Genomic DNA, 22,772 nt, shown 5'->3' with positions numbered 1-22,772 from the left:
CCCATCCCCCGCAAACCAAGTACAGTAAAGGGGACGAGAGGAAGAAGCCCACCCTGCATTTGAGGGCTGGGGCCGAGACCCGCTCATTCCCGCTCCACTCATCTGGGTATCACATCTCCTGTCATTCACATCTGTCAAGATGCAAGGGGCAGAGCCCGAAGCAGTACCCAATCAGGGGCGCCGGGGCGGAGCTCTGCGATCGGTCCAATCAGGCGCGCCGCCGGGGACGCAGCTGCAGACGTTCAACCTTCTCGCGGGATTTTCATTTCTCGCGTCCTCCGTACTTGGTTTCGCTTCGCCGGTCCCAGAGGCCCGGAGTGGCTCGACTGCACCCTGTGTGGCGCTGTTCCCTGTGCCGGCCTTGGGATCCGGAGGGAGGAAGCCGGGATACCCGGGAGCCAGGAAATGGTGAGTGTGTCTGCTCCAGCGTCCCGAGACCGGGAGGAGGGGCTGATTGGACGACCGGAACTGGCTGTGGCGGGGCCCGGGCCTTCCCGCGGGTGACTCTGGGTCTGCATACCCGAGTCCCTCTGGCGCAGCTTAGCCCTCGGTCCCCTCGGCCGCAGGGTGGGGCTGGACCGGCAGCCGGGACCCCCGGCGTCGTGTTCCGCCCTGTGCCGCGACTGCGGCCCCGGCCCCGGAGCCCCGAGTCTCCCCAGATTGTATAGGGGCCACGGGAGAGTCATGGGGTGGGGGAAATCCTGACTTATACGTGGAAGGAGCTGTAGTGTGTGAGATCCCAGTTTCTTTTCTCTTCCCAGAGGACACCTGTTTTCCCCCTGAGTTTACTAACAGTATGGGATGCAGGGTCCCAAAACCTCACCCCGTCCCCCAGCTTGCTGTTTCTAGGGCTTGCAGTAAATCCCCAATTTTCCGGTTCTCTTCTTGCTTTTCCAGACGCCAACCTCTTCCCTCCAATTCACGACAACATTAGCAACCTTTTCTCTTTTATTCTACCTTTCAAACATTGTGGTTTCATTGTTTATTTTTCAACAAAGCAATGGATTACTCTTCCATAAAGATGTTTTCTGTTTGTAGTCTTGATACTCCGCTTAAAAAAAAAAAAAAAAAAAAAAACCACAAACCTTTGTGCCCCTCCTTTTATCTTCCCTAGGCACGGACACCTCATCAGAATGTCTTTGAGTTGAGGTTCCCCTTGGGAATCTTTACAGGGTGGTATGCCTTCATCGCGCCCTCCTATTTATTTTTTCCTGGTTTTGCGTTTCAAAACTGCCTGGGGCTGACTCGAGCTGCCACAGCTGCCCAATCTCTTGGACGGTCCAGTGAATATTGGTTCTTGGGTGACTCCTCCCAGAGGACAGTTGAAATAGAAGGCTGGGGCAATGTTCTGAGACTAGGGGAAATCTAGCATACGCTGCTTCTAAATAGCCAACCTCTGGGGGCACTCAGCTTTTCCTGCCTCAGCCCCAGTTTTCACTCTTTGGAGACACATTGATGGTCAGCCAATCAGATGCTGGTATTGAGGACTGAGAAAAGAAAAGGTTTTCTTTTCTTTTTCTTTTTCTTTTTTTTTTTTTTTTGAGCCGAAGTTTCGCACTTGTTGCCCAAGCTGGAGTGCAGTGGCACAATCTTGGCTCACTCAGCCTCCGCCTCCTGGGTTCAAGCGATTCTCCTGCTTCAGCCTCCCATGTAGCTGGGACCACAGTTTCGCACTAACACTCCTAGCTAATTTTTGCATTTTTAGTATGAGGTCTCACCATGTTGGCCAGGCTGGTCTGGAACTCCTGACCTCAAGTGATCCACCTGCCTTGGCCTCCCAAGTACTAGGACTACAGGCGTGAGGCATTGCACCTGGCCTCAAGAAACTAATTTTCATCTGAGAAATGTGGGTCCTTGTAAATGAACGGTCCCATAGAGACATTCAAATGATACAGCAATCACCTTCTAAATCGCTGGAGCTATGAATTCATCTTTTGAAACTGCTGTTGCCACAAGTAGGTATAATTAATTTACTAATGCATCACGGGACCCTGGAACCCACACCTTATAGCTTTTTTTGTTTGTTTGTTTGTGAGACGGAGTTTCGCTCTTGTTACCCAGGCTGGAGTGCAATGGCGCGATCTCGGCTCACCGCAACCTCCGCCTCCTGGGTTCAAGCAATTCTCCTGCCTCTCAGCCTCCTGAGTAGCACACGCCACCATGCCCAGCTAATTTTTTTGTATTTTTAGTAGAGACGGGGTTTCACCATGCTGACCAGGATGGTCTCGACCCCGTGATACACCCGCCTCGGCCTCCCAAAGTGCTGGGATTACAGGCTTGAGCCACCACGCCCGGCCCACACCTTATAGCTTAACAGTGCATAGCCATGCACTAATCAGTGTTACTTCTGTAAATCAGTGAGAATTCTTGACAGCTTTGTATCAGCCCATTCCCTGTCCCCGTTTTTCAGACACTTTGGGTCATATTTTGTGCTTCAGCCTTGACTTTTTAGGTCGACAAGGGAAAAGATGGAAATGATTCCTGTCCTTTGGATTCTCTCAGCCTTGTGAAGGGAGAAAAACTCAGCAAGGTGGTGGAAGAACCTGGGAAACAAAATGCACTTCGGCCGGGCGCGGTGGCTCACGCCTGTAATCCCAGCACTTTGGGAGGCCGAGGCGGGTGGATCACGAGGTCGAGAGATCGAGACCATCCTGGTCAACATGGTGAAACCCCGTCTCTACTAAAAATACAAAAAATTAGCTGGGCATGGTGGCACATGCCTGTAATCCCAGCTACTCAGGAGGCTGAGGCAGGAGAATTGCCTGAACCCAGGAGGCGGAGGTTGCGGTGAGCCGAGATCGCGCCATTGCACTCCAGCCTGGGCAACAAGAGCGAAACTCCGTCTCAAAGAAAAACAAAAAACAAAAAAAAACAAAATGCACTTCGGGTACACAGTGGGGCATAATGCAGTGTCTCCTGGGCAGGTGGTCACAGGGCACTTCCATGAGCATGATGGGGTTAGAGGGATGTCCCACCTGATAGATAGGATGACCACTGCTGACCTGCTGACACTGGAGTCAAATGGATGTCCGTATTCCAGGTCAGCACTGTTTCTCCCTGGGTTTGTTGCCTTAACAACAAGTTCAGCTTGAGTTTTTTCGCTTAGTCCAAATTGTGTTTTATCAGTAGAGCCTCATAGAGAAGATAATATATTTCCCAAGAGGTGGATTTCAGGGGAAAAGGAATGATCTAGTCTCATATTCTACTCTTTTTTTTTTTTTTTTTTTTTTTTTTGAGACGGAGTTTCACTCTTGTTACCCAGGCTGGAGTGCAATGGCGCGATCTCGGCTCACTGCAACCTCCACCTCCTGGGTTCAAGCAATTCTCCTGCCTCAGCCTCCTGAGAAGCTGGGATTACAGGCACGTGCCACCATGCCCAGCTAATTTTTTGTATTTTTAGTAGAGACAGGGTTTCACCATGTTGGCCAGGATGGTCTCGATCTCTCGACCTTGTGATCCACCCGCCTCGGCCTCCCAAAGTGCTGGGATTACAGGCTTGAGCCACCGCGCCCGGCCTTCATATTTTACTTTTTAAAAATTCTTTTCTTTTTAAAAATTCTTTTCTTTTTAAAAATTCTTTTTTTTTTTGAGATGGAGTCTCGCTCTGTTGCCAGGCTGGAGCACAGTGTCCAGATCTTGGCTCACTGCAACCTCCGCCTTCTGGGTTCAAGCAATTCTCCTGCCTCAGACTCCTGAATAGCTGGGACTGCAGGGGCATGCCATCACACCCAACTATTTTTTTTTTTTTTTTTTTTTTTTGAGATGGAGTCCAGGCTGGAATGCAATGGCACGATCTTGGCTCACTGCCACCTCTGCCTCCTGGGTTCAAGCAATTCTCCTGGAAAACAAGATTATAAGGAAGTTGAGGAGGAGGAGGAAGGCAGGATGGAGGGTGCAAAATCAGACCTAGGTCAGAGCATGTTTTATTCTGAGGTTATTCTGTTCTTAGGAAGCATTGCCTATTTGTTCAGGCTGAGAGTGGGTCAAAGATAAGGGTCTGGAGGAAGGAGAGAAATTTGAGGAATGTTTGGTTAACAAATGTTTTGTTCCTACTGATCAGTGAAGACAAAACTGTTCAGCTAATGTTTTATGAAGCAAAGAATGGGCATTTGTAGGCCTGATTCGATGGCTCACACCTGTAATCCTATCACTTTGGGAGGCTGAGGTGGGAGATTAGCTTGAGCTCAGCAGTTTGTGACCAGCCTAGGCAATATTGCCAGACTTTGTCCCAAAAAAAAAGAAAAGAAAAAAGAATGGGCATTTGTAGTCACTATCTGGCTTTGTTATTTTTTGAAAAGAGCCTTAAAGTAATGGGAAGGATATCTTTTCGTGAGTCTGCTTCTGCAGAAAAAGGACTGAGTGGTTAACAGGGCAGTGATTTCTATGATTATAGGGCTTGAGTAAAACTCAACATGATGAACAGTTAGATTTTGCTTCCACAGAATTGGCTTAACTGTAGAATAAATCGTATAAATTGGGAAAGTCTCTGAGGGGCAGACTTAGATGCTTTTGCCTTTTGGAGATAGGGTTTATGAATGAGTTTCTTTGGATCTGTGATAGAATAAAAATATATTGGGTCTTTCTCTCTAGTTCTTCGATTAGAGATCCTAATATCCTTATATTTTCATGAGTGATAAGAGTGTCTTTTTTTTTTTTTTTTTTTTTTTTTTTGAGTTGGAGTTTCGCTCTTGTTGCCCAGGCTGGAGTGCAATGTTATGATCCTGACTTACTGCAACCTCCGCCTCCTGGGTTCAAGCTATTCTCCTGCCTGAGCCTCCTGAGTATCTGGGATTACAGGCATGTGCCCCCATGCCTGGCTAATTTTGTATGTTTAGTAGAGACGAGGTTTTTCCATATTGGTCAGGCTGGTCTCGAACTCCTAACCTGAGGTGATCTGCCTACCTCGGACTCCCAAAGTGCTGGGAGTACAAATGTAAGCCACCGTGCCCAGCCCAAGTGTCTTTCATATTCCTAGCAAGCTTAGCTTAATTTATGCTATCAGGTGACTCAGGGTGAAGCTCCTAGATAACTTCTGGATGTGCTGGTAACCAGAAAGAGCAAACATATCATTAGAGAGTTGGAACTGTAAGATATTCCCCTGCCTTTTTGTTTCTTTTCTTTCTTTTTTTTTTTTTTAAGGCAGAATTTCGCTCTTGTTACCCAGGCTGGAGTGCAATGGCTCAATCTCGGCTCACCGCAACCTCCACCTCCTGGGTTCAGGCAATTCTCCTGCCTCAGCCTCCTGAGTAGCTGGGATTACAGGCACGCGCCACCATGCCCAGCTAATTTTTTGTATTTTTAGTAGAGATGGGGTTTCACTATGTTGACCAGGATGGTCTCGATCTCTTGACCTTGTGATCCACCCGCCACGGCCTCCCAAAGTGCTGGGATTACAGGTTTGAGCCACTACGCCCGGCTTTTTTTTTTTTTTTTTTTTTTTTTGAGATAGAATCTCACTCTGTCACCCAGGCTGGGGTGCAGTGGCATGATCTCAGCTCGCTGCAATTGCCACCTCCCAGATTCAAGCGATTCTCCTGCCTAAGCCTCCCAAGTAGCTGGGATTACAGGTGTGTACCACCACACTCAGCTGATTTTTTGCATTTTTAGTAGAGATGGGCTTTCACCATGTTGCCCAGGCTGGTCTCGAACTCCAGAGCTCAGGTGATCATTCACCGCGGTCTCCCAAAGTGCTGGGATTACAGGCATGAGCCATGCCCAGCCTAAGCCCCATTTTTTTTGACAACCATAAAGGGGGAGAACCTGGATATTGAGTTTTTTAAATATGCAAGTTATTTTATTTGTTTTTTTGAGACCGAGTCTTGCTCTGTCACCAGGCTGGAGTGCAGTGGCACGATCTTGGCTTGCCCGAACCTCCACCTCCCAGGTTCAAGCGATTCTCCTGCCTCAGCTTCCTGAGTGGCTGGGATTACAGGCAACTGCCACCATAAGTGGCTATTTTTATTTTTTGTATTTATAGTAGAGACGGGGTTTTACTCTTTGGCCAGGCTGGTCTTGAATTCCTTATCTCAGGTGATCTACTCGCCTCAACCTCTCAAAGTGGTGGGATTACAGAGGTCATCCTTTATAACAAAACTGGTAAACTTGTGTTTCGCTGAGTTCTGTGAGTAGTATTAGCAAATTTTTTTTTTATTGCATTTTAGGTTTTGGGTATTAGCAAATTATTGAAAGTGAGAAGAGTTTGTTGGATTTATATGCAGTTGGTTAGAATTAAGAGTGCCTCCCCTCCCCCCATTAGGGCTTGTGACTGGCATCTTCAGTGGGGGCTGTGTTCTGGGGTGAGCCCTGGACTTGCAGGGTCTGGGCTAATGCCAGGTAATGTCAGAACTGAATTACTGGATCCCCTGCTGGTGTTGAAGAGTTAATTGATATTGAGCAGTCTCCAGATATTTGTTGTCAGAAAAAATGACATCACAGGTCAGAACCTTACATTGACTCCGGGTGAGTGGTTGCTGGTGAGAATTGAGACCCAGGAGGAGGGAGCATTTCCACACTGAGGAGAGGACAGTAGAGTGAGTAGTGCTCCTAGGATTATGTTTTCTAGTTACTCAGCTATTCCTCACTCATCACCTAGGAGGAGCCACTCTGGGCTACATCTCCAAATTGAGAGTGTAGTAAACTTCTCAATGTGGGTAAAAGTAAATAAAAAGCCTTAGGCATTTGTGGTTTGTCTCCCTGATTTCACTCTCCTTCTGTACCTAGAGGTGACCATAGTACAGATTCTGATTTTTTTTTTTTTTTGAGACAGAGTCTCACTCTTGTTGCCCAGGCTGGAGTGCAATGGCGTGATCTTGGCTCACTGCAACCTCTGGCTTCTGGGTTCAAGTGATTCTCCTGTCTCAATCTCCTGAATAGCTAGGATTACAGGCATGTGCCACCTCACCCAACTGATTTTGTATATTTAGTAGAGACTGGATTTCTCCATGTTGGTCAGGCTGGTCTCGAACTCCTGACTTCAGGTGATCCGCTTGCCTTGGCCTCCCAGAGGGCTAGGATTACAGACGTGAGCCACTGTGCCTGGCCTCTTTTTTTTTTTTTTTTTTTTTCTGAGATAGAATCTGGCTCTGTTGCCCAGGCTGGAGTGCAGTGGCATGATCTTGGCTCACTACAACCTCTGCCTCCCGGGTTCAAGCAATTCTCCTGTCTGAGCCTCTCGAGTAGCTGGGACTACAGGTGCACGCCAGCACACCAGCTTATTTTTGTGTTTTTCAGTAGAGACAGGGTTTTGCCACATTGGTCAGGCTAGTCTCAAACTCCTGACCTCAGGTGAGCCACCCACCTCGGCCTCCCAAAATGCTAGGATTACATGCGTGAACTGTTGTGCCAGGTCCTGATTCTGATTTTTAAAAAATTATTTATATATTTTTGAGACAAGGTCTGGCTCTGTTGCCCAGGCTGGAGTGCAGTGGCAGTCTTGGCTCACTGCAACCTCTACCTTTCTGGCTCAAGCCATCCTGTCACCTCATCTTTCTGGGACTTCAGGTGTCCACCCCCAGGCCTGGCTTATTTTTGTATTTTTTGTACAGATGAGGTTTTGCCATGCTGCCTAGGCTGTTTTCTGACTCCTGAGCCCAAGCAATCTGCCCACCTCGGCCTCCCAAAGTATTGGGATTACAGGCGCGAGCCACTGTGTGCTGCATCTGTTATTCTTCATAGCTTTATTGTTGCTTTGTCAGAGTTTTGCCACTTTTCAGTTTTCAGTGAGTTGACATTAACATTAATATTATACTGAAAAGGAATTTTTGTGGTTTCTTTGCCTCAGTCTGTTGCATACATGCTGCTGTCTGAGGCTGTGGGTCACTCAGTTTACTAACCATTCCACTGCTTGATTTGAGTTGTTAGTATTTTATTTATTGCCATTGTAATTGTTATTTTTGTCTTCAAGTGCTAATGCTTCATAAATTTCTCTTTTTTTTTTTTTTTTTTTTTGAGGCAGGGCTTCCTCTATCGCCCAGACTGAAGTGTAGTGGCTCGATTACAACTCACTGCAACCTTGGCCTCCCAGGCCATCTCACCCTCTCAAGTAGCTGGCACACATCTGACTAATGGTTGTATTTTTTATAGAGTTGGGGTCTTGTCATATTGCCCAGCTGATCTTGAATGCTTGGGCTCAGTACTGGTATTATAGATGTGAGCCACCGTGTCTAGCCATGCTTCGTAAATTTTTTATACATTGGGAAAAAAATCCCTGGGATGTAGCCCATAGATAAATTCAAATTGACTTGGGAACACCAATGGAGTATATGGATTAGCCATCTGACCATGTGTGCATGTGTATTTACTCCTTATAGTTTTCCTTATTTTTCCTGTGTGGCCCTTCATCTTCTGTAAAATAATTTTCAGTCATCGTGTCATCTTAAAGTCATTTCTGTGTTTAATTGCTTCATTTCTTTCTTCCCTTTTTTTTTTTCTTTTTTTTTTTGAGATAGTTTCGCTCTGTCGCCAGGCTGGAGTGCAGTGGCACAAACTCAGCTCACTGCAATCTCAGCCTCCTGGGTTGAAGCAGTTCTCTTGCCTCAGCCTCCTGAGTAGCTGGGACTAAGGTGCACGCTACCATACCCAGCTAATTTTTGTATTTTTAGTAGAGATGGGGGTTTCGCCATGTTGGCTAGGATGTTCTCGATCTCTTGACCTCTTGATCTGCCTGACTCGGCCTCCCAAAGTGGTGGGATTACAGGTGTGAGCCACTGCGCCTGGCCCCTTTTTAATTTTTTTTTAACATACTCTGTATACCAATTCTTTTTCATTTGTAGGGATTGCTAATACTTTGTTACAGGAAGTGATTTATCTTTTCACTCCATTCTACATTTTGATGTACTCTCTAAAATTTTTGTTTGTTTGTTTACTTTTTTGGCTGCCTCCTGCATGTACTATTATCAAGAGTGGGGAGGGGTACTCCTTTTTTTTTTTTTTTTTTTTTTTTTGAGACAGAGTTTCGCTCTTGTTACCCAGGCTGGAGTGCAATGGCGCGATCTTGGCTCACCGCAACCTCCGCCTCCTGGGTTCAGGCAATTCTCCTGCCTCAGCCTCCTGAGTAGCTGGGATTACAGGCACGCGCCACCACGCCCAGCTAGGTGTTTTTTGTATTTTTAGTAGAGACGGGGTTTCACTATGTTGACCAGGATGGTCTCGATCTCTTGACCTCGTGATCCACCCGCCTCGGCCTCCTGAAGTGCTGGGATTACAGGCTTGAGCCACCGCGCCCGGCCGAATAAATTCTTGAAATCCTGGTGCTTATATTTTTGGGAGAAAGGAGGATTGAGAAAATGGTAAGACTGATTTCTAAGAAGGAAATAAGCACTTTGAAGGAAAGTAAATGATGGCATGAGGTAATATGGAAGCTGAGGGTGTGTATGTTGTGTTCTTTGTAGAGGGTAGGGACATCAGTGAGTGAAGAAACATCACCATCGATCATTTATATTTCCACCTCTAATACTAATCTTCAGCACCATTTCAGGAACTGCTTAAGTGTGGATGTAGATAGCGTGTAGTCATATAGACAGTCCTGCCTTTTTGGGGTTGACAATAATGATTCCCCATAAAGAGACAGGTATGGCTTATTGTCATTTTTGCATTGGTTAAAAGTTGTAGTGCGTGTAACATATGATCTTGACTTTGGACATGGTTATCTGGAACCTGGAGGAAGGTGCACCACTGCTGATGGTGTGTGCTAGAACTGTATCTGGTCCCCGTTGAAACATCTTAATGTGTTCTGCTCCTCAAGCCACAGGGGACAGAGCCTGAAGTCATATCCAGTTAGGGATGCCAGGATGGCATCCTACTTATTGTCCAATCGGACGCTCTCTGGAGCTCTGTCCATCCCCAACCTTACCCAACCCTGTAGGAGCTTGTGGTGAATTTTCTTTTCTTGCGCAGGCTGCACTACCTTTCTCTTCTGTCTCCTGGCTCCACACCCCAGCACTGTGCTCTGCACTGGCCGTGGCAGCCAAAGGGAGGACCCAGGAGACCCCAGAAGCTGGGAAATGGCGAGTGTGGGAAATGGCAAGTGTGCAGGGGCCTAGGGTCTGATGTGGCTACAGGGGCCTAGGCCTCCCTGCCGTCTGCATCTGAGTCTGTTATCTGCGTTGCCCAAATGTGTGGGAAACGTGGTATCAAATTCACCCCCACCCCTTTCCTTGATCTGGCAGCAAACTCCTAAATTGTAGGTATCATTTCTGCAGTCCCAAGCACCAACCTCTGTTCTCGAATGCATAGTATTATTTAACTTTTTTTTTTTTTTTTTTTTTTTTTTTTGAGGTGAAGTCTCACTCTCACCCAGGCTGGAGTGTAGTGGTACAATCTCAGCTCACTGCAACCTGCCACCATGCCCAGCTAACTTTTTTTTTTTTTTTTTTTTGAGACTGAGTTTCGCTCTTGTTACCCAGGCTGGAGTGCAATGGTGCGATCTCGGCTCACCGCAACCTCCGCCTCCTGGGTTCAGGCAATTCTCCTGCCTCAGCCTCCTGAGTAGCTGGGATTACAGGCACGCACCACCATGCCCAGCTAGTTTTTTGTCTTTTTAGTAGAGACTGGGTTTCACCATGTTGACCAGGATGGTCTCGATCTCTTGACCTCGTGATCCACCTGCCTCGGCCTCCCAAAGTGCTGGGATTACAGGCGTGAGCCACCATGCCTGGCCTGTACATAATTTTTTTTGTTTTGTTTTCTGTTTTGTTTTGTTTTGTTTTGTTTTGAGACGGTGTTTCGCTCTTGTTACCCAGGCTGAAGTGCAATGGTGCGATCTCAGCTCACCGTAACCTCTGCCTCCTGGATTCAGGCAATTTTCCTGCCTCAGCCTCCTGAGTAGCTGGGATTATAGGCACGTGCCACCATGACCAACTAATTTTTTGTATTTTTAGTAGAGACAGGGTTTCACCATGTTGACCAGGATGGTCTCGATCTCTTGACCTCATGATTCACCCGCCTCAGCCTCCCAAAGTGCTGGGATTACAGGCTTGAGCCACCGTGCCCGGCCGCCCAGCTAACTTTTTTTGTATTTTTAGTAGAGACGGGGTCTCACCATGTTGGCCAGGCTAATCTAGAACTCTTCACCTCAAGTCATCCACTTACATTGTCCTCCCAAAGTGCTGGAATTACAGGTGTGAGCCACCACACCCAGCCAACTATTTGTCCTTTGTTCTACATTAGAGACAGATGTCATATTTTATCATTTTTGCACAAAGCAGTGGATGACTCTTTTATAAAGATTTCTTTTTTTATGTTTGTGACCTTTTCACCTGAGAGGTAAGCAGTGAATAACCACCTTAAACTCCACTGTGAAAAACCTTTGTGTCTCTCCTCCTTTATCTTCCCTAAGTGTGAAACCTTATCAGAATGCCTTTGTGTTCAGGTTCCTCTTTGGAAACTTTGCAGGGTTGATTTTCCTCAGCTTACCCTTTCTCTTCCTGGTCCTGGGGTTCAGAACTGACTGGGGCTTCCCCAAGAATCCCATAGCTTTCATGTCTCTTGCAGGGTCTAGTGAGCATCAGCCCATGCAGCCCCTCAGGGGAGCTGCTGGATGCCTTGGGACTGGAAGTAGTGACATGGTATACCCTTCATCTGAAAAGCTCACCCCTTGGGACACTCAGCTTGTTTTTCCCAAGCCCCAGTTTCCATTCTCTGGAGTTATGTTGGTGGTCATCTAATTGGATGGCGATATTGAAGGGAAAGACAGAAAATGATTCTTGCCCTGTGGATTCTCCCAGAGTACTTGAAGGGAGAAAAATGATCCTAAGAATCAAGGAAACCCAGGTGATACAAGAACTAGACAGGCAAAATGCACTTCGGCCTGGGAGTGGGTGGCAGCACCATCCACTGTCTCTGGGAAGGGTCAGTGAGCAACATTTCAGTGACAAGATGGGGATTGGGGAGATGTCCCATGTGATAGGATGACCTGACTGGGCAGTTAAGTCAGATTTGTCTGTGTTCCAGGTCAGCTGGGCCCTTCCCTGGTTTTGTTACCTTAAGAAGATTTGTTGACTTACTTCATCATGTGAAATGTATTTTACCATTAGAGCTTGAAAGATAGGCTAAAATATTTCCAAAGAGATGAGAGGTAGGTCTCAGAAAAATAAATTTCTACCCTAATATTTGTTAAAAATTTGTATTTACATCTGGGCATGGTGGCTCACGCCTGTAATCCCAGCACTTTGGGAAGCCAAGGCAGATGGATCACAAGGTCAGGAGATGGAGACCATCCTGGCCAACAAGGTGAAACCCATCTCTACAAAAATACAAAAATTAGCTGGGTGTGGTGGTGCATGCCTATAATTCCAGCTACTCGGGAGGCTGAGGCACAAGAATTGCTTGAATCCAGGAGGCAGAGGTTGTAGTGAGCTGAGATTGCACTACTGCACTCCAGCTGGTGACAGAGTGAGACTCCGTCTCAAAAAAAAAAAAAATTGTATTTACTGTTCCCCCGAGAGCATATATGCAGTAAATTTCTCAAGTCTGTTCTTTTTTGTGATTTTATTTGTTGTGGTTGAGATACAGTCTGGCTCTGTCACCCAGGCTGGACTTCAGTGGCATAATCATGGCTCACTGCAATCTCTACCTCCCTGAATCAAGCGGTCCTTCCATCTCAGCCTCCTGAGTAGCTGGGACCATAGGTGCAGGCCACCATGACTGGCTAATTTTTTGTAGAGATAGCGTTTGACCATGTTTCCCAGGCTGGTCTCAAACTCCTGAGCTCAAGCGATCCTCCCACCTTGGCCTCCCAAAGTGCTGGAATTATAGGTGTGAGCTACTGCATCCAGCCTTTTTTTTAAATTTCAAACAATCCTAGAATCTAGGCTTGAGAAGGCTACAGAGAAAGAATCTCAGAGAAATAGGGAGGATCACTCTTCATTATGGCTTAAGATAACTGAATATGTATATATGTATGTATATATTTATTTTGAGACAGGGTCTCCCTCTTTTGCCCAAGTTGGAATGCAATGGCACCGTTCTACCTTGCTGCATTCTCATACTCCTGGGCTCAAGCAGTCCTACCTCAGCCTCCTGAGTAGCTGGGACTACAGGCATGTGCCACCACTGCTGGCTAATTTTTAAAACTTTTTGTAGAGACGGAGGTTCTCACTGTGTTGCCAAAACTGGTCTCGAACTTCTGGGCTCAAACAATCTTTCTGTGTCAGCCTCCCAATGTGATGAAATTACAGGTGTGATCTAGGTCACCCGGCCACTGAATACATTTTGAAGAGAAAGTACGGTAGATAAATTGGTGAATTCACTAATTTATTCACCAATTTAGTGAAGATTCACCAGGCTGGGTGGGGTGGCTCATGCCTGTAATCCCAGCAGTTTGGGAGGTCAAGGCAGGCAGATTACTTGAGATAAGGAGTTCGAGATCAGACTGGCCAACATGGTGAAACCCCATCTCTACTAAAAATACAGAAATGAGCCAGGCGTGGTGGCGTATGCCTGTACTTCCAGCTCTTTAAGAGGTTGAGGCAGGAGAATTGCTTGAAATGTGCCACTGCACTCCAGCCTGGGTGACAGAGCAAGACTCCATATAAAAAAAAAAAAAGGCCAAGCATGGTGGCTCACACCTGTAATCCCAGCAGTTTGGGAGGCTGAGGCTTGGGGGTCACCTGAGGACAGGAGTTCGAGACCCACCTGACCAACATGGAGAAACACTGTCTCTACTAAAAATACAAAATCAGGCAGGCATGGTGGTGCATGCCTATAATCCCAGCTTCTCAGGAGGCTAAGGCAGGAGAATTGCTTGAACCTGGGAGGCGGAGGTTGTAGTGAGCCAAGATTGTGCCATTGCACTTTAGCCTGGGCAACAAGAGCGAAACTGTCTTAAAAAAAAAAATCGCCATTAAGATGGTAAAAAATCCTTCATTAGTCTCGTTTAGTACTTCATTATATTTAATCTGCAGGATAGATACGAGCTTGAGAGTACTTTCTCTTAGTGTAATAACAGAAGATGGGCTTAATTTTCCAAGTAAACAGTTGTGAGAACACATGTAAAATACTTCCTAGAGTGTTTTTGGTGGCTCATCAGGTAGGCACCATGTGTTGCACCTGTAACAAAATCCCAAACTCTCAGATGGAAGACAGACCAGAAATTTTCATCTTTTTTCCATAAACAGTTTAGGCACCAAGCTACTCTTATATAGGTGATTGGGCTCCTTCCCCAAATCCTTTTCCCAGATAGTAGCAATGGCTGTGATACAGGACAGGTGTGCCCTAAAATTGGGGTATATCCCAGATGGTTTCTGGCTTTGCCCAGGGAAAAATTCAGGGGCAGGCTGGTAGTGTTAGACAGCAGTCTTTTTTTTTTTTTTTTTTTTTTTTGAGACGGTGTTTCGCTCTTGTTACCCAGGCTGGAGTGCAATGGCGCGATCTCGGCTCACCGCAACCTCCGCCTCCTGGGTTCAGGCAATTCTCCTGCCTCAGCCTCCTGAGTAGCTGGGATTACAGGCACGCACCATCATGCCCAGCTATTTTTTTTGTATTTTTAGTAGAGACGGGGTTTCACCATGTTGACCAAGATGGTCTCGATCTCTTGACCTTGTGATCCACCCGCCTCGGCCTCCCAAAGTGCTGGGATTACAGGCTTGAGCCACCGCGCCCGGCCCTTTTTTTTTTTTTTTTTTTTTTGAGACTGAGTTTCGCTCTTGTTACCCAGGCTGGAGTGCAATGGCGCGATCTCGGCTCACCGCAACCTCTGTCTCATGGGTTCAAGCAATTCTCCTGCCTCAGCCTCCCGAGTAGCTGGGACTACAGGTGTGTGCCACCATGCCCAGCTAATTTTTGTGTTTTTTTTTTTTTTTTTTTTTTTTTGAGACAGAGTTTCGCTCTTGTTACCCAGGCTGGAGTGCAATGGCGCAATCTTGGCTCACCACATCCTCCGCCTCCTGGGTTCAGGCAATTCTCCTGCCTCAGCCTCCTGAGTAGCTGGGATTACAGGCATGAGCCACCATGCCCAGCTAATTTTTTTTGTATTTTTAGTAGAGACGGGGTTTTACCATGTTGACCAGGATGGTCTCGATCTCTCGACCTCGTGATCCACCCGCCTCGGCCTCCCAAAGTGCTGGGATTACAGGCTTGAGCCACCGCGCCCGGCCAATTTTTGTATTTTTAGTAGAGGCGGGGTTTCACCATGTTGACCAGGATGGTCTCGATCTCTTGACCTCGTGAGCCACCGCGCCCGGCCAGACAGCAGTCTTTTATTTAACAGTGCTGGTCTTTGTGGATCAGTGCTGATTCATAGGCAGTACACCCAGAGTCAGCAACATATGGGCTCTTGGTAACTGTATTTGTACCCACTTTCAATTATATGTGAATTAAGGAGCGTGTTATTTAAAACTTTCCAGGGAAGAGGTGATAACTTTCAGGTCATTGCTATGGTATTTGTAAATGGTTTTGGCATTGGTGGGAGTGTTTTATGCTAATGAGCAGTGAGAGCCGCTAGAGATCGCAGTCCTTGACATCTGGTTTTGGCCACTTTATTCACTTTACCCTTCTTCTGCCAGATCCTGTTTTAGCCAGTAGGGTTGTAATCAGAAAATAAGTCCTGCTGGTCTCCTACCTCAGATGAACACTGTGAGGAGTGAGGAGCCTTTTTTTAAGGGTTAGCGTTCTCAGGAATGCTAATATAAACTCTTCTGCACACTAGGTGGTAGGACTTTGTTATGACAGGTTCTCCAGGTCCACTGTACGGGCAGACATTAGATGTGACTCAAGCAGCACATATTACTCCTTGGAACCATCACCAAGAAAGATGATGAGACTATGCTATTGCTCTACACATTATTTCAGTACTAGTGTAAGAATTGCTGTGTTGGAAGGAAGTGAGTATGTTGACTTAACAGTGGAGTTAATGTTTGGAGACTCCTGAAGCATGTGAGCTTCTTAGGAATTAAGTATAGATCCCCAGCCCTGTCAGTCTCACCCATTCTCTCCACATATGTGGGATTTTCAGGACTTGGTGGCGTTTGAGGATATAGATGTGAACTTCACCCAGGAGGAGTGGGCTTTGCTGGATCCTTCCCAGAAGAATCTCTACAGAGATGTTATGTGGGAAACCATGAGGAATCTGGCCTCTATAGGTAAGGATTATATACTTCCATCATTTAGTCGATTAGAGAAGAAGTGTTTCCTGTGCATTGACGCTGTTACATGGTTTGCATCATGGAGGGAGAATACTTAGGGGGCTAAAATATGCATAGTCACAGGGCAGGGCAACATGAACCTAGAATAATAATTTTTCTATAATTTTGTACTAATTCAGAATTTTTCTGGGTCTCTGTTTTAGGGAAGAAATGGAAGGACCAGAACATTAAAGATCACTACAAACACCAAGGGAGAAACCTAAGGTAATTTGTCCTTAGAGACAACAAATTCACTTGAAAGTATCTTAGCATGTTATGAAATTTTAAAACCAGGTAAACACAACTGATAAGCCAAGCTTCAAATTTATTTATTTTTAGAATATTTTCCCCAAATACATATTCTTGAGAGTAAACAGATGTTTAGTTTTTGTAAAAGCATGGCTGGGTGCAGTGGCTCAAGTCTGTAATCTCAGCACTTTGGGAGGCTGAGGCAGGCAGATTATGAGATCAGGAGTTCAAGACAAGCCTGGCCAACATAGTGAAACCCTGTCTCTACTAAAAATACAAAAAATTAGCCGCTCATGGTGGTGGGTGCCAATAATCCCAGCTACTCGGGAGGCTGCAGCAGGAGAATTGCTTGAACCTGGGAGGCGGAGGTTGTAGTGAGCTGAGATTGTGCCATTGCACTCTAGCCCAGAGCATTGAATCCATTCATACTCAAATAAATCAAACTTGGCATCAAGTCTACACTTTCCCTGCGAATGTGAAAAATGCAAGTTTAATAGCTATTAATATAAAACAGATAACAAAAATCCCTAGTCATTTCCTTCTCATTTTTCACAGACGTCATATGGTAGAAAGGCTCTATCAAAGTAAAGATGGAGGAATTTTTAGCCAGTTTGCAAATCATAATCTGAGCAAGAAAATTCCTGGAGTGAAACTATGTGAAAGCATTGTATATGGAGAAGTCAGCATGGATCACTCATCCCTTAATAGACACATCAGAGATCATAGTGGACGTGAACCAAAGGAATATCAGGAATATGGAGAGAAGTCAGATACACGTAATCAGCGTTGGAAACCCTTCAATTCTCACCACTCCTTTCGAACACATGAGATAATTCACACTGGAGAGAAACTCTATGATTGTAAGGAATGTGGAAAAACCTTCTTTTCTCTCAAAAGAATTAGAAGACACATAATCACACACAGTGGCTATACACCATATAAATGTAAGGTGTGTGGGAAAGCTTTTGATTATCCCAGTAGATTTCGAACACATGAAAGAAGTCACACTGGAGAGAAACCCTATGAATGTAAGGAATGTGGAAAAGCCTTCACTTGTATCACAAGTGTTCGAAGACATATGATAAAGCACACTGGAGATGGACCTTATAAATGTAAGGTATGTGGGAAACCCTTTCATTCTCTGAGTTCATTTCAAGTACATGAAAGAATTCACACTGGAGAGAAACCCTTTAAATGTAAGCAATGTGGTAAAGCCTTCAGTTGCTCCCCAACCTTACGAATTCATGAAAGAACCCATACTGGAGAGAAACCTTATGAATGTAAGCAGTGTGGGAAGGCCTTCAGCTATCTCCCCTCCCTTCGACTACATGAAAGAATTCACACTGGTGAGAAACCCTTCGTATGTAAACAATGTGGTAAAGCCTTTAGATCTGCCAGTACCTTTCAAATACATGAAAGGACTCACACTGGGGAAAAACCTTACGAATGTAAGGAATGTGGGGAAGCCTTCAGTTGTATCCCAAGTATGCGAAGACACATGATAAAGCATACTGGGGAAGGAGCTTACAAATGTAAGGTATGTGGGAAACCCTTTCATTCTCTGAGTCCGTTTCGAATACATGAAAGAACTCACACTGGAGAGAAACCTTATATATGTAAACATTGTGGTAAAGCTTTCGTTTCTTCCACATCAATTCGAATACATGAAAGAACTCATACTGGAGAGAAACCCTATGAGTGTAAGCAATGTGGGAAAGCCTTCAGTTATCTCAACTCCTTTCGAACACATGAAATGATTCACACTGGTGAGAAACCCTATGAATGTAAGCGATGTGGTAAAGCCTTTAGATCTTCTAGTTCCTTTCGACTACATGAAAGGACTCACACTGGACAGAAACCCTATCATTGTAAGGAATGTGGGAAAGCCTATTCTTGCCGTGCAAGCTTTCAGAGACACATGTTAACACATGCTGAAGATGGACCACCTTATAAATCCATGTGGGAAAGCCTTTAATGTTCTAGACTCATGTCGGATACATTAAAGTACTCACACTGAAGAGAAGCCCTGTGAATGTAAATGATGTGGCAAAGCATGAAATGCTGTTGGTGCCTTTTTTAATACATGAAAGAAATAATTCTGGAGAGAAGCCATATAAATGTAAGTAACATGGGAAAGCCTTCAGTCATTTTAGTTCCTTTCAAATACATGAAAGAACTCATCATGGAGAAAAACCGAACAAATCCTTTTTTGAAAGGAACCCATATTTGAGAGAAATCCTGTGTAAAGAGTGTGGGAAAGGTTTTGTCGTCACACAATCCTGTGACACATATGAATGCATAGTGGAGAGAACCCTGGTACATGTAAAGAGTGTGGGAGAGCCTTTAGTCATTTCACTTCCATTTGAAGCCAGTAAAGAACACATAGAAGAGAGAAAGCTCTTGAATATAAGCAGTGTTCAAACGTTTTTAGTCAGCCCACATGTTTTCAGCAACATGTAAGAATGTACCCTGGATCCTAATACTATAAATATGAAAACCACAAGGAAGGTTTTCCTTTATAATACACTTGTAAAGTCATTTGAGGGCTCTGTGGCTTTGTGGGTTAAAGTACTTGTCTAGCAAACAGGAAATGCTGGGTGTCATTTCCCAGCAGGGCCTCACTAGTTGAGGTATTGAATTTGAATAGACTTCAACTCTGGCTGGGTGTGGTGGTTTACACCTGTAATCCCAGCACTTTGGGAGGCTGAGGCAGGAGGATTACTTGAGGTCAGGAATTTGAGACCAGTGTGCACAACATAGCAAGACCTCATCTCAAAAAAAAAAAAAAAAAAAAAAGTCATTTGAAAACTTCTAATGTAGCAAAATCCTATAAATGTAAATACTTCAAAAAGCCTCATGCATAGCAGGTCATGTAGTCTCCAGAAAATATATAACCTGATGGAAATGTAGACGTTATATGTATATTTTGTTAGTGGCTCATATTTAAAATAATTCCCTGGACTATGGTTTCAAATGCTTAATCTCACAAAGAAATGTTAAATTGATAAAATCCCGTAAGTAATTTTAAAGCAATAGTGCATGAATTTCATAGGTAGCATTGTTTTAGGTCAGTAAATAAAATATTTGTCTTTCCATTTTGAACTGTGTTTAATCCAATGAAGATTTAAATGTGTTTCTCATATTTGAGTATGTTAAATTGTATATGGTTGCTTAATTGTTCTGTGATTGAGGACCATTGAAAAATAAGTCTTGATAAATGTTGGTAAGAACCTACTTGCTTCATTTAGCAGGTTCCTCATTTCCTTCTCACATTATATATATTCCATCATATTTATTAGAACAACTCCTTTTTTTTTTTCTTTCTTCTTTTTTTTTTTTTTTTTTTTTTTTTTTGAGACGGAGTTTCGCTCTCGTTACCCAGGCTGGAGTGCAATGGCGCGATCTCGGCTCACCGCAACCTCCGCCTCCTGGGCTCAGGCAATTCTCCTGCCTCAGCCTCCTGAGTAGCTGGGATTACAGGCACGCGCCACCATGCCCAGCTAATTTTTGTATTTTTAGTAGAGATGGGGTTTCGCCGTGTTGACCAGGATGGTCTCGATCTCTCGACCTCGTGATCCACCCACCTCGGCCTCCCAAAGTGCTGGGATTACAGGCTTGAGCCACCGCGCCCGGCCTCTTTTTTTTTTTTTTTGAGACAGGGTCTCTATGCTCTGTTACCCAAGCTGGACTACAGTGGCATGATCTCGGCTCACTGCAACCTCTGCCTTGTGGGTTCAAATGACTCTCCCACCTCAGCCTACCAAGTAGCTGAGACTACGGGCATGTGCCGCCACACCTGACCTATTTTTTTATATTTTTAGTAGAGATGGGTTTCACCATGTTGGCCAGGCTGATCTGAAACTCCTGACCTCAAGTGATCTACCCGCCTCAGCCTCCTAAAGTGCTGAGATTACAGGTGTGAGCCACCACACCTGGCCCATTTTTTTCTTTTTGGCTCAAAGTATTTAATTTTCCTTGTTATTAAAGAGTTGGTATTGGCCAGGCACGGTGGCTCAAGCCTGTAATCCCAGCACTTTGGGAGGCCGAGGCAGGTGGATCACGAGGTCAAGAGATCGAGACCGTCCTGGTCAACACGGTGAAACCCCGTCTCTACTAAAAATACAAAAAATTAGCTGGGCATGGTGGTGTATGCCTGTAATCCCAGCTACTCAGGAGGCTGAGGCAGGAGAATTTCCTGAGCCCAGGAGGTGGAGGTTGCGGTGAGCCGAGATCGCGCCATTGCACTCCAGCCTGGGTAACAAGAGCGAAACTCCGTCTCAAAAAAAAAAAAAAAAAAAAAAGAGTTGGTATTAATTCTAAGTGTAAAGTGTATTACAGACTGTAGTCTCATGTTCATTATTATTTTAACCTGTTGCTCTTTACTCTTTGTTATTTATTCTGGCTGCTCTTTGTGTAATTGATTTGGGATAAGGAGAGAGCTATGATGGGATAATAAAATCTAGAATGGGAGATGCCTTTCATGGATTGTGTCATGTCAGTCTGGGTAATGGGAACTAAACCTTTCAGACTTCATTTATTTCTTCTTTTCTTTCTCACTTTGCTTTTTTTCTTTCTTTCTTTCTGAAATAGGGTCTCACTCTGTCACCTATGCTGGAGTGCAGTGGCATGATTGTAGCTCACTGTAACCTCAGACTCCCGAGCTCAGGTGGTCTTCTGACCTCTGCCTCCCAAGTGACTGGAACTATAGGTATGTGCCACCAAGCCCAGCTAATGTTTTTGTTTTTTTATTTTTATTTTTTTTATAGGATGGTATCTTGCTATGTTGCCCAGACTGGTCTCAAACTCCTGGCCTCAAGTGATGCTCTAGCCTCAGCCTCTCACAGCACTGGGATTATAGGCATAAGACACTGTACCTGGCCCAAAATTTCTTTCTTTTATGGTTACATGTAGACTGCATCAATGGCCTTTATTTCTGGAAGGTTAGAATGCAGAAGTGAAGGCATTAGTCAGATTTTGGAGGCATCATATGGGGAGAAAGATTAATACAGGCTGTTTGGACATGCTCATCTAGACCTGTCCAAACAGCCCGTATTAATCTTTCTGATTATCTGCGCTGCCAATCAGGAGTATCCTTAGCCATGTGCGGTGGCTCACGCCTGTAATTCCAACACTTTGAGAGGCTGAGGCAGGCTGATCACCTGAGGTCAGGAGTCCGAGACCAGCCTGACCAATATGATGAAACCCTGTCTCTATTAAAAATATAAAAATTAGCTGGGCATGGTGGCACATGCCTATAGTCCTAGCTGAGGCAGGAAAATCGCTTGAGCCAGGTAGGTGAAGGTTGCAGTGAGCTGAGATTGCGCCACTGCACACCAGCCTGGTGACAGAGTGCAGACCAAGACCCTGTCCCCCACCGCAAAAAAAAAAAAAAAAAAAAAAAACAGTATCCTCTAAACCACCACCAGCTACTTCACCTCCATGTTCTCAAAGTTATAGATTTCCATAGATGTTCTTACAAGCTTCATATCAAAGATACAGCTGCTATTTTTATATTCCTGAAAGCGCTAATGTATCCACCAAGTAATCAGTTTATATTGTCATTGTTGGGAATAGTCTGATGATCTGACTTGGTTCCTGTAAGGTCCAGTTTGTACATAAACATTTTTGTCCATAGGGATGGTGGCTGTTTCTGAGGTAGGTTGAGAGCTACAGTGGCACTATCCAAAAACAAAAACAAAAACCCTATGTGGAGCTTGGAGCTTGTTCCTCTGCTGCATTATGCAGAGATGGTTCTCACCCTGCCCTTTCATGTGAGAATAAGCATCTTATTCATTACAGAAGATTGTGGGTGTTTCCTGTTACTCATAGCTGAATGCAGTCCCTCAGTTTATTTTGAATTATGTTTGAGTATATATGATTACAAACAATATACCTGTCTTCCTCAAACAAAAGTTCTCTACATGTTTCTTAAAAATATTAACAGTGTGCGAACAACTTGCATACTATCCAGTGAGTTTTGTATTTACTGATAATATATATTAAAATATCCCATTACAATCATGGATCAGATAAACTTTATGAATTAACTATTTGTCCAACATTGTGAGTCCATATTACTGTGAGCTTGCAACTTCAGGCCTTTTTTTCCTCATACAAATTTTCGTTTTCATGCTTGATTACAACTTTTATGATGACAGTAGTTTTTCATATGCATAATACCAAAAGTACATCATGTTGCAGGTGATTTATTTCCAAGGACTACCAAGAACATACGTGTTGTCAAACAGGGGTAATAAATTGTAGTAATAAATATTACCACGGGCTGGGTGCAGTGGCTCACTCATGTAATCCCAGCACTTTGGGAGGCTGATGCGGGCAGATCACTTGAGGCCAGGAGTTGGAGACCAGCCTGGATAACAAAGCAAAACCCTGTCTCTACTAAAA

General features: G+C 44.8%; 1 protein-coding gene across 3 annotated transcripts; it reads left to right on the top strand.

Moving 5' to 3' along the window:
* Positions 1 to 275: 275 nt before the first annotated feature.
* On the top strand, positions 276 to 20,843 carry LOC101028796 (uncharacterized). Of its 3 annotated transcripts, XM_003941757.3 has the most exons (4): positions 276 to 408; positions 15,950 to 16,076; positions 16,283 to 16,343; positions 16,923 to 20,843. In XM_003941757.3, the coding sequence occupies exons 1-4, from the start codon at positions 406 to 408 to the stop codon at positions 18,340 to 18,342; spliced, it is 1,611 nt and encodes a 536-aa protein (XP_003941806.1). In that variant the 5' UTR covers positions 276 to 405; the 3' UTR covers positions 18,343 to 20,843. The 3 variants fall into 3 exon arrangements, with proteins under 3 accessions (XP_003941806.1, XP_074240682.1, XP_074240681.1); XM_074384581.1 differs by lacking the exon at positions 15,950 to 16,076 and having other exon boundaries at positions 328 to 408; XM_074384580.1 differs by lacking the exon at positions 276 to 408 and having other exon boundaries at positions 14,774 to 16,076.
* Positions 20,844 to 22,772: the final 1,929 nt, after the last annotated feature.

The sequence above is a fragment of the Saimiri boliviensis genome, chromosome 14, assembly GCF_048565385.1.
Source record: "Saimiri boliviensis isolate mSaiBol1 chromosome 14, mSaiBol1.pri, whole genome shotgun sequence".
In the NCBI taxonomy this organism is placed as follows: domain Eukaryota; kingdom Metazoa; phylum Chordata; class Mammalia; order Primates; family Cebidae; genus Saimiri; species Saimiri boliviensis.
This window is presented reverse-complemented; position numbering and strand designations above follow the sequence as displayed.

What these genes read in the sequence shown, in the direction of transcription:
- LOC101028796 (XM_074384580.1), top strand. Translation starts at nt 15,935, where the DNA reads ATGTGGGATTTTCAGGACTTGGTGGCGTTTGAGGATATAGATGTGAAC. An exon ending in GAGGAATCTGGCCTCTATAG is followed by an intron (nt 16,077 to 16,282) that starts GTAAGGATTATA and finishes TCTCTGTTTTAG; the next exon opens with GGAAGAAATGGAAGGACCAG. An exon ending in CACCAAGGGAGAAACCTAAG is followed by an intron (nt 16,344 to 16,922) that starts GTAATTTGTCCT and finishes CATTTTTCACAG; the next exon opens with ACGTCATATGGTAGAAAGGC.